Source organism: Fusarium solani (assembly GCF_023522795.1).
Source record: "Fusarium solani strain SB1 chromosome Unknown bctg00000003_1, whole genome shotgun sequence".
Classification (NCBI taxonomy): domain Eukaryota; kingdom Fungi; phylum Ascomycota; class Sordariomycetes; order Hypocreales; family Nectriaceae; genus Fusarium; species Fusarium solani.
In genome coordinates, this window is record NW_027072154.1 from 2,545,577 (window position 1) to 2,558,655 (window position 13,079).

The 13,079-nt window shown below is 56.0% G+C and overlaps 4 protein-coding genes across 4 annotated transcripts; 2 read left to right on the forward strand and 2 right to left on the reverse strand.

The window, feature by feature from the left end:
- Positions 1-3,358: 3,358 nt before the first annotated feature.
- Positions 3,359-4,999, forward strand: MRS44_006361 (uncharacterized protein; the record flags this gene model as incomplete). The annotated part of the gene is made up of 2 exons (XM_046267997.2): positions 3,359-3,693; positions 3,796-4,999. 2 exons carry the CDS (start codon positions 3,359-3,361, stop codon positions 4,997-4,999), a joined length of 1,539 nt encoding a protein of 512 aa, XP_046140048.2.
- An 840-nt stretch (positions 5,000-5,839) lies between these two features.
- Positions 5,840-6,730, reverse strand: MRS44_006362 (uncharacterized protein; the record flags this gene model as incomplete). Its single annotated transcript, XM_065621736.1, has 3 exons — positions 5,840-6,365; positions 6,457-6,566; positions 6,635-6,730. The coding sequence occupies 3 exons, from the start codon at positions 6,728-6,730 to the stop codon at positions 5,840-5,842; spliced, it is 732 nt and encodes a 243-aa protein (XP_065477808.1).
- An 850-nt stretch (positions 6,731-7,580) lies between these two features.
- On the forward strand, positions 7,581-9,181 carry MRS44_006363 (uncharacterized protein; the record flags this gene model as incomplete). Its single annotated transcript, XM_046281882.2, has 3 exons — positions 7,581-7,718; positions 7,838-8,992; positions 9,059-9,181. 3 exons carry the CDS (start codon positions 7,581-7,583, stop codon positions 9,179-9,181), a joined length of 1,416 nt encoding a protein of 471 aa, XP_046140046.1.
- Positions 9,182-10,477: 1,296 nt separating this feature from the next.
- MRS44_006364 (uncharacterized protein) lies at positions 10,478-12,622 on the reverse strand (the record flags this gene model as incomplete). Its single annotated transcript, XM_065621737.1, has 5 exons — positions 10,478-11,033; positions 11,098-11,712; positions 11,898-12,132; positions 12,183-12,410; positions 12,583-12,622. The coding sequence occupies 5 exons, from the start codon at positions 12,620-12,622 to the stop codon at positions 10,478-10,480; spliced, it is 1,674 nt and encodes a 557-aa protein (XP_065477809.1).
- Between the last annotated feature and the right edge of the window lie 457 nt (positions 12,623-13,079).

Below are 13,079 nucleotides of genomic sequence, written 5' to 3' on the forward strand. Positions count from 1 at the left end.
GAGCGGCATCGCATGTGCTTGGCTTCTTGATCAAACGGTAATAGCTCTCGGCGCTGCGGGCGCCAGTCGACGGGAACGATGGAGACAGAGGCACAAGCGCAGTCCAGGCACAGACAGGCCGCAGGTGAATCGCCATCAGGTGCAGCCCAGGGAATCCACCCAAGAGATAGGACAGATGCGCGCATCGTGAGGTGTGGAGATGGGCGCAGATAAGAGAGGGGCGAAAACCCATTCGGGCGGGAAGCTATGATTAAGTGGTGATACGTAAGAATCCAAGACCCTCGTCAGGATCGTTTTTCGACATGTCGTGTGAAGGGGCCGTTGTGGGATGAGGCGTTGATGCTGCTGCTACTTCTGCTTCTGGAGGGTGTGTTTCCTAAAATCTCAGGTACCAAGTTTCGATATTGGTGATGGAAGGAGCAACGAGAGGACCTGCCCGTTTCAAGGAGAACTCAATTTGCCATGAGTGGTCTGTCCCAACTTGCACAATCAATCATTCTCCCTCCAAACAACATCCTCTTTAAGCTCCCACCCGTTGCCGATTGAGCATGCTCGCACCCAGCAGATCAGTCCCAGCAGAACGGTTGGACGGGGGGGCGGGTGACGTCTGGAGCAGCCACTCGGGAGCATACGCGGTACGGCTTGAAAGCACTTCTGGGATATGACAGCCGAGACGAGTTGCTCAATCAAGGGGCCGGGCTTGCTCAGGGCAACTTGGATGAATCCCAAAGGATCAAGGTACGACGTTAACCAGGGAAAAGAAACTGGGCTGCCTGCTTGGCTCACATTCAGCGGCGGGCAGTACGACATTGTCGCGTGATGTAATGGGCCCTGTTGAAGGGATCCCTGCTGCACGTTTGGACCTGGGGGGAATGCCCGCCTCGCATTGGACGCTTGGTTTTTGGCAGAGTCTTTGTTCCAGCCATCCAAGCCATCGAACCAGCAAACGGGCATTTCCCCCACCGTCGCCTGTGTGGAAGGCTAGGACAAGTTTCAAGCTGTGAACCATGATGAAAGACATCGATGTCCAACGACGGCTGACAAGTAACAGAAGAGATAGAAACTGTGTCTGACAGCTGGTAACATGACACGCGATAGCCCAGCCTTTCCGAGGCTCCGCGAACAAAAACTCAAAAAGAAAAAGCTCATCTGATGCTCGAACCGAATGGGTGACAGCGAAACCTCGAAGTTCACCGCGGCAGGGTCTCTCGGAACACCAAACATGGTAATCAATTTTCCGGCTCCAACACCCATCGGCCACTTCCGCCTTGACAGGTGAAGAAGCCTCACAAGATTCCCTCAGTTATCGGTGCAGCATCTCAGCCATCCTGGTCCAGCCCAAGCAAAAGGCCTCAGTGACGGATCTCGAGTCGGCCAATCCCCGGCGATTGAAAACTCAGGCCCCGGTCATGACTATCTCTCGGCATCCGGGGGTCGGCTACGGAACCGCACCGCCCACCGAGAGGCAGCCACAACGGGGCAACTATCGGTACATTGCCTGGTACAAGAGGGTTGAGTGGCAAATCACCAGTTTCCCTCTCCTCTGCGAACAGCGTCAGGTATCTGCATGACCAGTTCCAGGTACCCCGGACCCTCACCAAGCCTGACCCGCCCTGTCGCCTGCGCCCAGAGCTGCAATCAGTAATCCCCGTTCAAATTTGAAGCAGCAGAGGGAAACCCTGAAAAGATGGGGGCCACGAGCTGTCCTGGAGGTGGGCTCTCGGCGTCAGTCAAACCGTGCTGTCGGCACTCTGTTGATTCCACAACAACTTGGGTGCCAGTCTCACTTGGCGCAGAGACACACTTTGACGCGCGGAATGTGATCGACATGGCGCCGAGATCTCTTCAACGCAACGGTTTCTTCAAGTAAATGGCGCTACGGTAGTCCAAGACCATAGCCAGAACGCCCACGTCGCTTCGCCTGCCCCCTCGTTGACAGGCCCCCGGCCCCTGCCCGAGGTTTTCGCCAACTTGATCGGCTGAAGCTGGAGGGCTGGAGTGGCTGTTATGATTCTCTTGCAAGTGTCTATGCATTGCTGTACTGTGTCCTAGGACCGCACGGCTCCAACAGCCGCCAGTGTTGTTCACATCAGACACATGTCGGTGTGAAGAGCGAGCCTAGCTATCTTTGAAGGTTCTTTAGAGTTCCGGGTCACCGAGCTTATCTTTTTCCTGACTAGGCAGGCTATGCTAGGGATGTGCAGATGGTCAATGTCTAGACGCGGATGTCGTGTCTTGGGACGTCTCCTGATCCGATCCTCGCATCAAAGGTGGCTTTTGTTCGCTCTTTGCCTGCTGCTCACCGTCGACGGTCGTGTCAACGCAACGCCTCATGGCTGAGTGAGCCGCCGAATCACCAAAGTAGCGTGCCCCCCAGGTCGTGCGAGTCCCGCGACCCCAAGACCCCAAGCGCGCTAAGCCAACAACATCTTCGTCAGGACTCGTTGGTCTAGCCCTGGTGGAGCACGGAGCAGAGGCAATGGATGGGTTGCTCTTGGATGCCCTGGCCTCTCACTCCCCATCCTTGGCCCTCCCCACAAGCCCAGTCAGTGGGTGGTGGCCAACGCCCAAGACACCCTCTCCAGAGCCCACAGCACAAGGGCCACAGATGACGGACGGGGCTCCGGGCCTTGGGTGACGGGCGTTGTCGTCTGTGTGCAACTCGAGGACTCGACCGTCGACGCTACTGTGCCCTCCGGATAGACAACCGGGTCGAGTCGATTCGCCCACACTCTTCGCCTCCGCAATATCTTGGGGACCAGCCGCACCTTGTCCGCATCCACTCTTGGACACTCCCACTCATCTCTTATCTCACCCTCCCAACTCTCTCCTACATTCATCCTTCTTTTGACATCCTCTTGAGCCTTGTCCACAGCCTTCTGCCTCACTCCTTGACCGACTGCGAGACGATTGACCAGCGCGAACCATCACCTTGGCCCCTTGCCACTCGCAGAATCAAGTTGGCCATCCCGGATCGACCATCTTTGCGAATGCGTCCTCAACGACTCTCGCTACCCAGTCTTTGACCTCGACCTTGACGGCAGTCCTGTCCTAACCCCCATTGTCCGTGCACCGATCTATCGATGCTCTTGATCTCGCACCGAAGGCCTCTATTTTCATGCATCCATCGCTTGTGCCGTTACTACCACCGCTCAAGTGCCATCGCCGGCCGCCTCATGTCGAGCTGAATCCTCGAGGCGTATCAGATCCAACTGCCGGCCCAACAGTACCGCATCCTCGGCCTCCTGCGTCGGCCCATCCGCAACCTCTGATCGAGTTATAAGCCCGAAGCCGTTTCGTTCACCTCGCTCGTCGAGCCCTCTGCGGAGGACGACGAGCGCGGACCGCCGACGTAGCCATGACGCTCTACTCGGATCCTCCATCCCTCCGCGAATTCAAGTACGACAAGCCGACATTGCTTGTCTGCTGGTGGGCAACCTCGTTTTGCACCCTCATTATCCTGTTGCGACTTGCTGGCCGCTTCATCCGAACCGAACGACTCTTTACCGAAGACCGTGTCGCAGCATTAGCCCTGATCCCATTGTATGCTCGCATGGCATGCGTCCACTATATCCTCATATACGGAACGAACAATGCTCAATTCGACGGCGTCCATCTCACAGATGAGCAAATACGTCAAAAATCCATCGCAAGCGGCCTCGTGTTGGCCAGCCGGGTTTTCTACGCCGCAACGTATGTGGCGCGCCCTTTTCTCATCCCCTTGCCTTGCCCACATCCCGCCACGTCCAACCGTGCGCCAACGTCGAGTTTTAGATGCTGACTCTCCTTGAATAGTCTCTGGGTGCTCAAGACGGCCATTCTCGAGTTTCTCCACCGATTAACCCGTGCCACGTGGGAACGAGCATGGCAAACTTCTCTATACGCCATCCGAATTATCCTCGCAGTTACCTTTATCGCAGTCGTCATTAGCGATCTCATCGAATGCCGCCCTTTCCGCGCTTACTGGCAGGTGTTGCCCGACCCCGGTGGCCAATGTCGCCAGGGTTATGTGCAGCTTATTACCATGGCTGTCTGCAACGTTTTGACGGATCTGCTGCTCGTCATTTTCCCCATCCCGATCATTGTGACGAGCGCAATGACGCTCAAGAGAAAGTTCCAGCTTGTGCTACTTTTCTCTCTCAGCTTGTCGGTTGTGGGCGTTACTCTTTACCGAGTACCACACATTATCAAAGAAGATGGCCGCCAGCAGTACCGATCACTTCTCGCCTCAGTGGAGCTCCTGTTTGCTACGGCCGCGGCTAACTCACTAGTTCTGGGTTCCTTCATGCGGGACCGAGGCCTGAAGAAGCAAAAGTTCCGACGAACCTCCGTGGCCGAATCTCTGGATCCCTCGCTCCATCCCAGGCGCCCAACTCTGCACCGTCATTGGGGAAGTGACGAGGACCTGGTCCGAGATGTTGGCATGACCGTTGACCCCGAGCTTCGCGATCAGCCAGACAACAACAGCGACAGCGGCATCTTCCAATACACTCCCGCTCCCATCGCTCGGAAACTCGACCAAGATCTTGAACGTTGGCAATTCCCGCAGCGGCAGCGCAGCAATGCAGAGCGAAGTGACGACTCTTTGCTGCCGCACGATGCTCTCGCTCTCGCCCAGGCAAGGAGTGATTCCGGTATTACACCGAGAAGAGTGTCATTCTTTGATGTTGGTGGGCTACTAGACACTCCCAGAGAAGGTAGCGGAAGCTTCCGTCATGACAGCCGCGATTCTTCCAACAAGGACGAATCAACATCAGAGCACACTCCTCCTGCGCCATCATTGCCGGCTAGCACCGGAGGATTCCGCCGTGGCTCTACCGCGCTCCTCCAAGACCTCGGAGGGATGTTTGGCCCTCTTAATACGAGACAAGGCCGATCCAAATCCAAGTCTGGAGGTACTGAGCTGCAGCCGATACCCCAGTCGCAGCAAGAGACACGGTACAACGCTCACGGGAAGCCCGAGGCGGAGCTCAGGGATCCAGGAGGTCTCCTGAGTTAGGGAACCAACTTTCACCAACGATGAGGTCGGGGATTTCTGTCCTCTACGATATACTTATACTATGGCCGACGATACGCCTTACGACGATAGCGACATGTTTTTACCACGATTCTTTTTTCCCGGTCCGCTCTTGGAGTAGATATAGCGGCAACCGGTTGGCGTTTATAGCATGGTGTCGGAGGATCCTCACGGAAAGGGATGGATGGCACGACGGGGTAATAATGTGCAAAGATGGATGCCATGATGACTTTTCTTTATCTCAGGCATATGAGAGAGGCGCGGGCTTTGGGCGCCTACGCAAATGGTTGATACCTAGGGTTTATTATTCCGACCGACGTTTTTCACGTCGGCTTCTTTTGGTTTTGGGTCATCCGGTTGGTCTGGATGAATGGACGAATGGGTTGATGGATATTGGTTATATATACCCCGGCGAAAGCCAAGTTTACATTGGATGGAATTGGTAGGATTAAGGACATTGTTTATTGGCTCTGAAGAGCATTCAAATAGGATAATATTGATCCATATGATGGCATATGTCTTATCCACATTTATTGTATTGCCTGTGTTGATGTTTTGTGATTAACGTGATAATGGCTGCCTGTTGTGGCTACCTAGAGATGATATGCTCTCGAACACTGAAATCGCACATAGCAGCTCTCAAGGTAGATGATAATCCTTCATTGGCTCTGCTACAGCATCGCGCAACATACATAAAACCCCTGAAACGCCAGCTTTTTAGAACCTCAATTACAGTTGATTGACGCCTCCATCCTTCCTTGATCTAACCAGACCTCTCGCCTCCGCAAACATAACATCCCCGTTGCCTCCCTTGCCCCTCGTCTATACACACAGCCGGTAACTGGCATACCGGCCGGCCGTCTCACTGTTACGAATGATCTTGACGACCTGTCCTCTCTTGAGACCCAGGTAGCGAGCAACAGGATCTCGCTGCAGGATACGGGGCAGCTGGGTCTCCTTGAGGCGGTACCGCTTGAGGAGGGCAGTCTTCTCGTCGCGGGAGAGGAGGACGTGCTTGGGGACGAGCTCGTGATGGGTGATGTTGACAAGCAGGTCGTCCTCGAGGAAGCACTCGATCTTGGCGAGGGACTCGACGCTGGCGAGCGACTTGCGGGCGGCGGGAGACAGGGGCACGTGGGTGACCATGATGCCCGTCTTGTAGTGGTTGGTGATGACGTACGTCGCGAACTGGCGGATCTGGCTCACGCCGAAGGTCTTGTCGGCGAGGAACTCGACCCAGATGGGGCCGCAGTCCGGGACTGGGTCGGGCTTGTCGGCCGTGGCTGGGGGGGTGAACTTTCTCAGCATGGACTCGCTGGGACGGGCGGAGAACTGGAGCTTTGCGCGGCTAGATGTTTGCGAAGCATGTTAGCTGTGCTGCCTTGTGTATGTGTGGCGTGTCTTTGCAATCGCGAGAATGGGGGTCTTTGTTTTCTTACTTGATGGAGCCGTCGGGGTTGCAGTACTCGTCGCGGAAGCGGTCGAGCGAGATCTTGACTTCCTCCTCGGCGAGCTCGTATTCCTTTAGAGTTGATGTCAGTCTCGTGGGCTTCAAGGCATAGCAAGAGACGCGCGACAGGTGTTGCGCCGTCATTCAATCAAAGGCAAGAGACATACTCGATCCGCGACCATCTCGTGGACGGTCCTCCACGCTCGCCAGAGCCGGACGACCTCCTTGGACCTGGCATCCGTAGGCACGTGATCGATATCCATGATGGTATGTTTCGGAACAAGATAGCAATTCGAGGTCGAAGGTTGTGATCGATTACGAGGGTGTAATTGTTTGGTTTGCGGTCGCGCGGGCCTCTCTGCTTCAAAAGTCAAAGTTTCTGCGGTCGCTCACAGCCTTGCATGCGTCGGCGCCGCAAAAGTCCAAAAAGTCCTTGAGCGGGTCCAAGCGTCTGATAGGGTCATGTGATCTGCGCCACAGAGTTGACAGATACGCCACAGTTGGATCGTGGATGCACCAGCCACGACGCCCAAGTCTAACCTAGAGTCAAAAGTGGAAGGAACAGCCCCGACCCCTGCCCACCAGTGCCAGCCCGCCCCAGACGGACGGCGACCAGGTCCGTCCAGGCACCGGAGGACCAGGTCCAGCGGCCGGGTCCAGTCCCTTCAGTGGTCTCGGGGCTTCCCTTCCAGTGGACGCTAGGGGAGACGACCCGACTCCAAGGGGAGGGGACACCCCTAAAAAGGCCACCAGCAGGACCTGAGCAGCCCCCGGAGACAGAGAAAAACAGCCCGTGAACGCACGGGCCAGAGCCCCAACGGCGGGCTCAAAATTGATCGCAAGTCAAACTGGAACCAGACACGGGTCCAGAAGCAGAAAGTGGTGACTTGGGTACCTTAATTACCTACTTTGGGGGGGCATATCCTTTTTTTCGTCCACCTCCTCCCGCCATCTCTCTCCTCTCTTACTTTGACACTTTCCCTTCTGACAACACGTGTCGTCGCCCTCACCTTCACTCTTGCTAGTCAAAGCCATCTCGAGCAGCTTCGCTCCCGGCTTCAACCTTCTCCCCGTCCTCCTCACCGTATCCTCTCCGGTACCCGCTTCTTCGCAATGGCCGAGACTGCGACTGCTCCCGCCCCTGCGGCGGACAAGCAAGCCCATACTCGTCCTACCAAGCCTGACGAGAATGCCTTTAAGGAGGCTCTCGCAAAGGCTGAGAAGGACCACAAGGTTTCCATGGACCACCTGGTACGGCTTCAATCCCCCCTTCCTCGAGCAATGGCTATACCTATCAGCCCAGGTTCCACACCTGTGGGCTCATGTGCTGGCCAAGGGGTTTACACCGACTGACACTCTACTCTCTATAGGCTGCTGTCAAGGCCAAGATCGAAATTGCTATGCCCAACAAGAACAAGGACCAGCCTAGCCCGACCCAGAAGCGACGACAGGAGCTCATTGCCCAGGCCAACGAGATCCGCCAGAAGCAGGCCGGAGGCAAGAACGCCCGCACCACCAAGCTCGACCAGATCAAGCGCCTCGATGAGCAGGTTCGCAGCAGGATCGCCGAGCAAAAGACTGCCAAGGCCAAGGTTCCCTACAAGTCCCTTGAGGATGTCGACCGCCAGATCGCCACTCTTGACAAGCAGGTCAACTCCGGTACCATGAAGCTGGTTGACGAGAAGAAGGCTCTTTCCGACATCTCCAGCCTCCGAAAGATTCGAAAGAACTTTGGCCAGTTTGAGGACTCTCAGAAGCAGATTGACGACCTGCGCGCCAAGATCAAGGAGATCAAGGACAGCATGGATGACCCCGAGCAGAAGGCCATGTCGGAGCAGTACACCAAGATCCAGACTGAGCTCGATGCCATCAAGGCCGAGCAGGACGAGGCTTACAAGGGTCTGTCGACCCTCCGTGACGAGCGCACCAAGCTCCAGGCCGAGCAGCAGGAGAAGTACACCGCTATCCGCAAGCTCAAGGACGACTACTACGGCCAGAAGAAGGCTTTCCAGGCCTACGAGCGTGAGGCCCGTGAGCGCTACCGCGAGAAGCAGAGGGCCGAGCACGAGCGTCACATCCAGGAGCGCAAGAAGGCCGAGGCTGAGCGCCGCCTGGGCGATGCCAGCGACCCTGCCTACCTTGACGAGATTCGTCGCGCCAACAGCCTGCTCCAGTTCCTCGACCCTAACCACAAGGTTGAGAAGGGTCCCCTGATGGCCGACACTGGTCTCGGAGCTCAGGCTCAGCGAAGCGTCGATGAGGCCGGCCTTAAGGGCACCAAGCTCGTCCGCAAGGAGGACCGCGAGGAGGAGTACTTCTCTGCTGTCAAGAAGGGAAAGAAGGGTAAGAAGGGTGGCCATGCTGCTTCATCCAAGTTCTTCAATGTCCCTCCCTCCGTTGTCGAGGACTGCGCCGCCATGGGTATCGACCCTCCTATGAGTGCTCTGGACATCCCAGGCGTTACTGAGAAGGTTCGCGCCAAGCTCGACTTCTGGAAGAACGACCAGGAGGCCCAGACCAAGCGTGTAAGTATCCTCCATTTTACCCCCGAGTTAGCTATGTGGAGTCCAGTATACTGATGTCGAATGCAGAACATTGAGAAGGCCAAGAAGGAGATTGCTGAGCTTGAGGCCGCTGAGGCCAACGGCGAGAAGGTCGAGGAGGTTACCTCTGGCCTGAAGGAGACTTCGATTGCTGAGAAGCAGGAGTCGTAATCCTCTCCCACGCAGTCTCTATTCCGCTCGTCGGTATTCTCCCATGCCGACCATGCTGGGGCCATCCACAAATCTTCCTACCACCATCCTCACCACTTACTCCCGTCTTTCGTCCTTTCGGCATCCACCTCTCTGAACGTTCCTCGCGCCACCCCTCGGTATATCGAATCAAATGTTGAGGCGCCCTCAAACGTTATTCGAAGCTCATCTGGCCACTGAGTTAATTATGCCGAGTCTCTTGCCGCTTCCACCCTTTTCCCTCCCTCCCTATATAACCTCCTGGTCGAATATAAAAGCGCTTGTCGTGCTGTTTTGTAATTAGGCGCTGTTTTTTCACCAAGGTGATGCGCAAGAAAGAAGAACGAGAGATGAAGAAAAAAATACAGTTGGTTCAATCTGGGAATGCTTGAATATTTGCGTGATGTGATTCATGTTCGGCTATCGAATATCTTGCCGATCTTGACCCTCCCCCAAGTCAATCGCTCGCTTACCACTCAATGGGGAGAGCCAGCCTGATGAAGGGTCATGAGGAGTCGAAAAGAGTAGACTTGAGTTGGCATGCATCGGGCATATGCGCTCGCTTGGTTGATCGTCTCCTTTGGTGTTGCCCTGCATGCGTGCATCAATGACCACCAGCCGCATTCGAACCTTGCAAAAGCCCCGTCGTCTCACGGCACTGCAGACACATAGATCCGCGGATAATAGGTTGAAGCAATATGCAGGTATGGGCATGACACTAGCCAGCCCCCAGCTCGTCTTCGGCCTATCGCCATGGCCTCAGCTGCTCTCGGACGCCCCTCTTTTGATCATCCATCCCCCACTCCTCCAGCCAAGAAATGCTGCTGGCCTTGCTCGGCCGCTCGCTCGCTTGCGTGCGTGCGGCAACTGTCTCGTTCGGCAGGCCATTGGGTCTGTCTGTGACCATCCATGATGGGTTGGGGGGTGCTCGTGGTTGAGTGAAATATTGCCTTCTGCGGCGTGGTATTTTGCTTGACTTCAAATACAAATATGCCCAACTTTGGTAAACCCCAACCAAATACTCCAAATGAAAATACTGCCAGACCGGGGAGGCTTCTAGTCCAACACAGGTGGAAACTTTGGCCCAAACTTTGAGAATCCTCGATGATGATGCCACTTTGGTCTGTTATGTCGGTAATACTCCACGCCCCAATTATGCAATGGTCGTGATGTTCGTAGTAGTCGTAATGATATGATTTGGCTGCATTGTATGCATGCCTTGCAGCAGCTGTCTTGTGTATGGATGGCTTTGGCAATGTCCGTCGGTCGTGGCCGCTTTCAGTAGCTGGGATAGTAAGACGCTGCAGGCGGTGGTGGAGGAGGCCCGAAGCCAGCAGGTCGCCTGTCTCGGGGGCCTGGAGTGCGGCGATCGAGTCGGGGCATGGGAGGAGGAGGTGTTTGAGAGTGAAGTGCGGCCGGGTCGCGGTATCCGACGGGTGCAACGGCTGCAGAACCACCGCCTCCTGGACCACCACCGCCGGCGCCGCCGCTTCCGCTTCGACGGTTTACTTTGCGGAAGTTTGACAGTGAACCTAGGGGCGGATCCTTGACCGCGGGCTCATCCTCCGCCGGCAGGGTCAATTCAACGAGGCCAAAGAAATACTCAAGAACTTCGGGGTATCGCTGTACGCTCGCTTGCCAATCTTCATCAATGCCGCGCTTGAGGGAAGCCTGAGCTTCAGCAATCTGCGTCGGGTGAGGTGGTGCGTGGTAATAGTGATATGCGTGGGCGGTGATACGGTCCAAGTGGGCAGAGTGTGCCGTCTTACGTTGATCGGTGAGGAGGCGGAAGTACTCGAGGATGTAGTCCTGTGCGTGTCCTCGGACCCAAGATCTGTCAAGAGGTAGAGTTAGGATTGATTCGACGTCGGGATTGATAATCAGTCGGGCTTGCAAACCGTATCTCTGTGTATATCGACCGCATCATGCGGTCTTCGGCCTGCTTGACGGCGACGTCAAGTCCCTTGGCCTCGCAATCGCATGCCATTGACGCCGGAGCGTGGCATATCGCGCAATCGGGGTCCATCCTGTACGTGGTGGGCTTGCCAAACGGATAATTTCTGGTATACATCTTAGCGGAGGCGGCAGACAAATCGGCGGCGACGAAGCCGGAGAGAGTCGAGTCGAGTCGGGGAAAGTAGGTAGGTAGGTAGATGGGTAGGGTCGTGTGCAACGGGGCGGTCAACTCATGACATCGACGTGAAGGTAGGTTTGAGATCCCCCTCCAGCCCCGCAGGCGTATTTCATGAGGCGTGATGTAGGAGAGAGGGCCAGTGATGACGAGATTGCACGACGTAGGCCGGGGATGGGGGCCAGGAAGTGTAATTGCAGAGGAGAGAAGAGTCAAAAACTGACCTACCAGTAGCTTAAAGGCACGAGCCGTCCGTGTTAGAGTCTGTCGGGCGTGGCGGTAAGGAGATAACGAGACCAGGCGTGAAAATGGTCTGGTATGCCCGTTCAACACCAGCAGACGGGGGAAGAGAGCAGCTGTTTCGCTGGAGCCAGTATGTATCCTGCAAGGCAAGCACCAGCAGCTCTCGGGGCTCGAGCTGGAAGGGGAGGGAGAAACTGAAGAGCGAGATGGAAGAAGTCGCGTGGGGAAGCGAAGGAAGCTATGTGGAGAGATCGAATGAGGACGGCCGGACCACGTCTACAGTCGTGGCTCGAATGCGGGACCACGGAGCGTATGCAGGCTGACCCAATGACCTCGAGCTGGTACAAGGGAGGGGTCGATGGCGGCGAACCGTCGTTGGGCGATGCTGCGGCTCTCAGGTGTCTCTGCCGGGAAGGGTGGTGTTGATGAGCAGCAGCAGCAGCAGCAGCAGCAGCAGCAGTACCACTCTGGGAGGGGGTGGAGGTCGAGCGCGAGTGGAAAGTGGACGTGAGGAACTGGGACGAAGTTGACCGAGTCCGAGAGATGGAGGGCTGCTGGGCTGGGCTTCATGTAGAGAAGCGAGTCTCAGAGCTGAACCAACCGACGAACTTAAAAGAAGGCGGGAGATGGTCGGGCTTGACAAATGAGGAGTCGGTTGGGCTGGAGGTGGTGAGCCAGGGCACCGTTTGCCGAAACTGGACGAATAGAGATCGAGGTCAGCAGCAAGGAGCCCCAGCGAAGAGGCAAACCGGCGGCAGAGAGGGAACAGAGGGCTCAGTCCACAGATGTGAGGGAGAGCACAAGAGTCTCGTTTGGTTTCGTTGGCGCTGCCGTCCGCTGCAACACCGATTCACCGCATTTTGGCGTCAGCAGCCGCTTGCTGCTCCATATCACTATCGGGGGCTGGTCGGTCGGTCTCAGTCCACTTGCTGGCCGAATGGCAATCGGCGCCAACTATGGGCCATTACGGTCTGGCTGCAGGATCCCGACGGGGCGAGGCGAGACGAACGGCCAGGGGACGTTGGAGAGTCCATTGATTGGCAAGTCATCGAGAAGGGTCGCTGATTCGCGAGCTATCAGCATTCACTGTTAGTTTCCAATATTAGATGAAAGACAGAATCCCATCAACAAGATACTGACATTTGCGTGGTTGTACAGCCTGGCTTGTGCGTTCAGAACCGGCCAAAGCGCTCGGCAAATCGTACAGCTACTTCTTGGGTACAAGGTCCGTGAGGACAATGCATCGACTAGTGGCAATGGGACGTTGATTGTGTCAGATGAGCGAAGACGGTCGAAACCCGGTATCGGCTATCGTCTTTCGCTTCCGGCGAAGACGGACGGAAGAAGAAGAGGAAGAGATCCGTGGCTTTAAGATGAACGATCCTGACTGCCTTAGTAGTTTCACGAGAGAGTCCTAGATAGTAACCTGAGGCATACAGTGCCTGGAGGCATGCGCGGTTGCCTACATTCACTAAAGTCCTCTTTCCCCTTTGGGACGTATTCCTG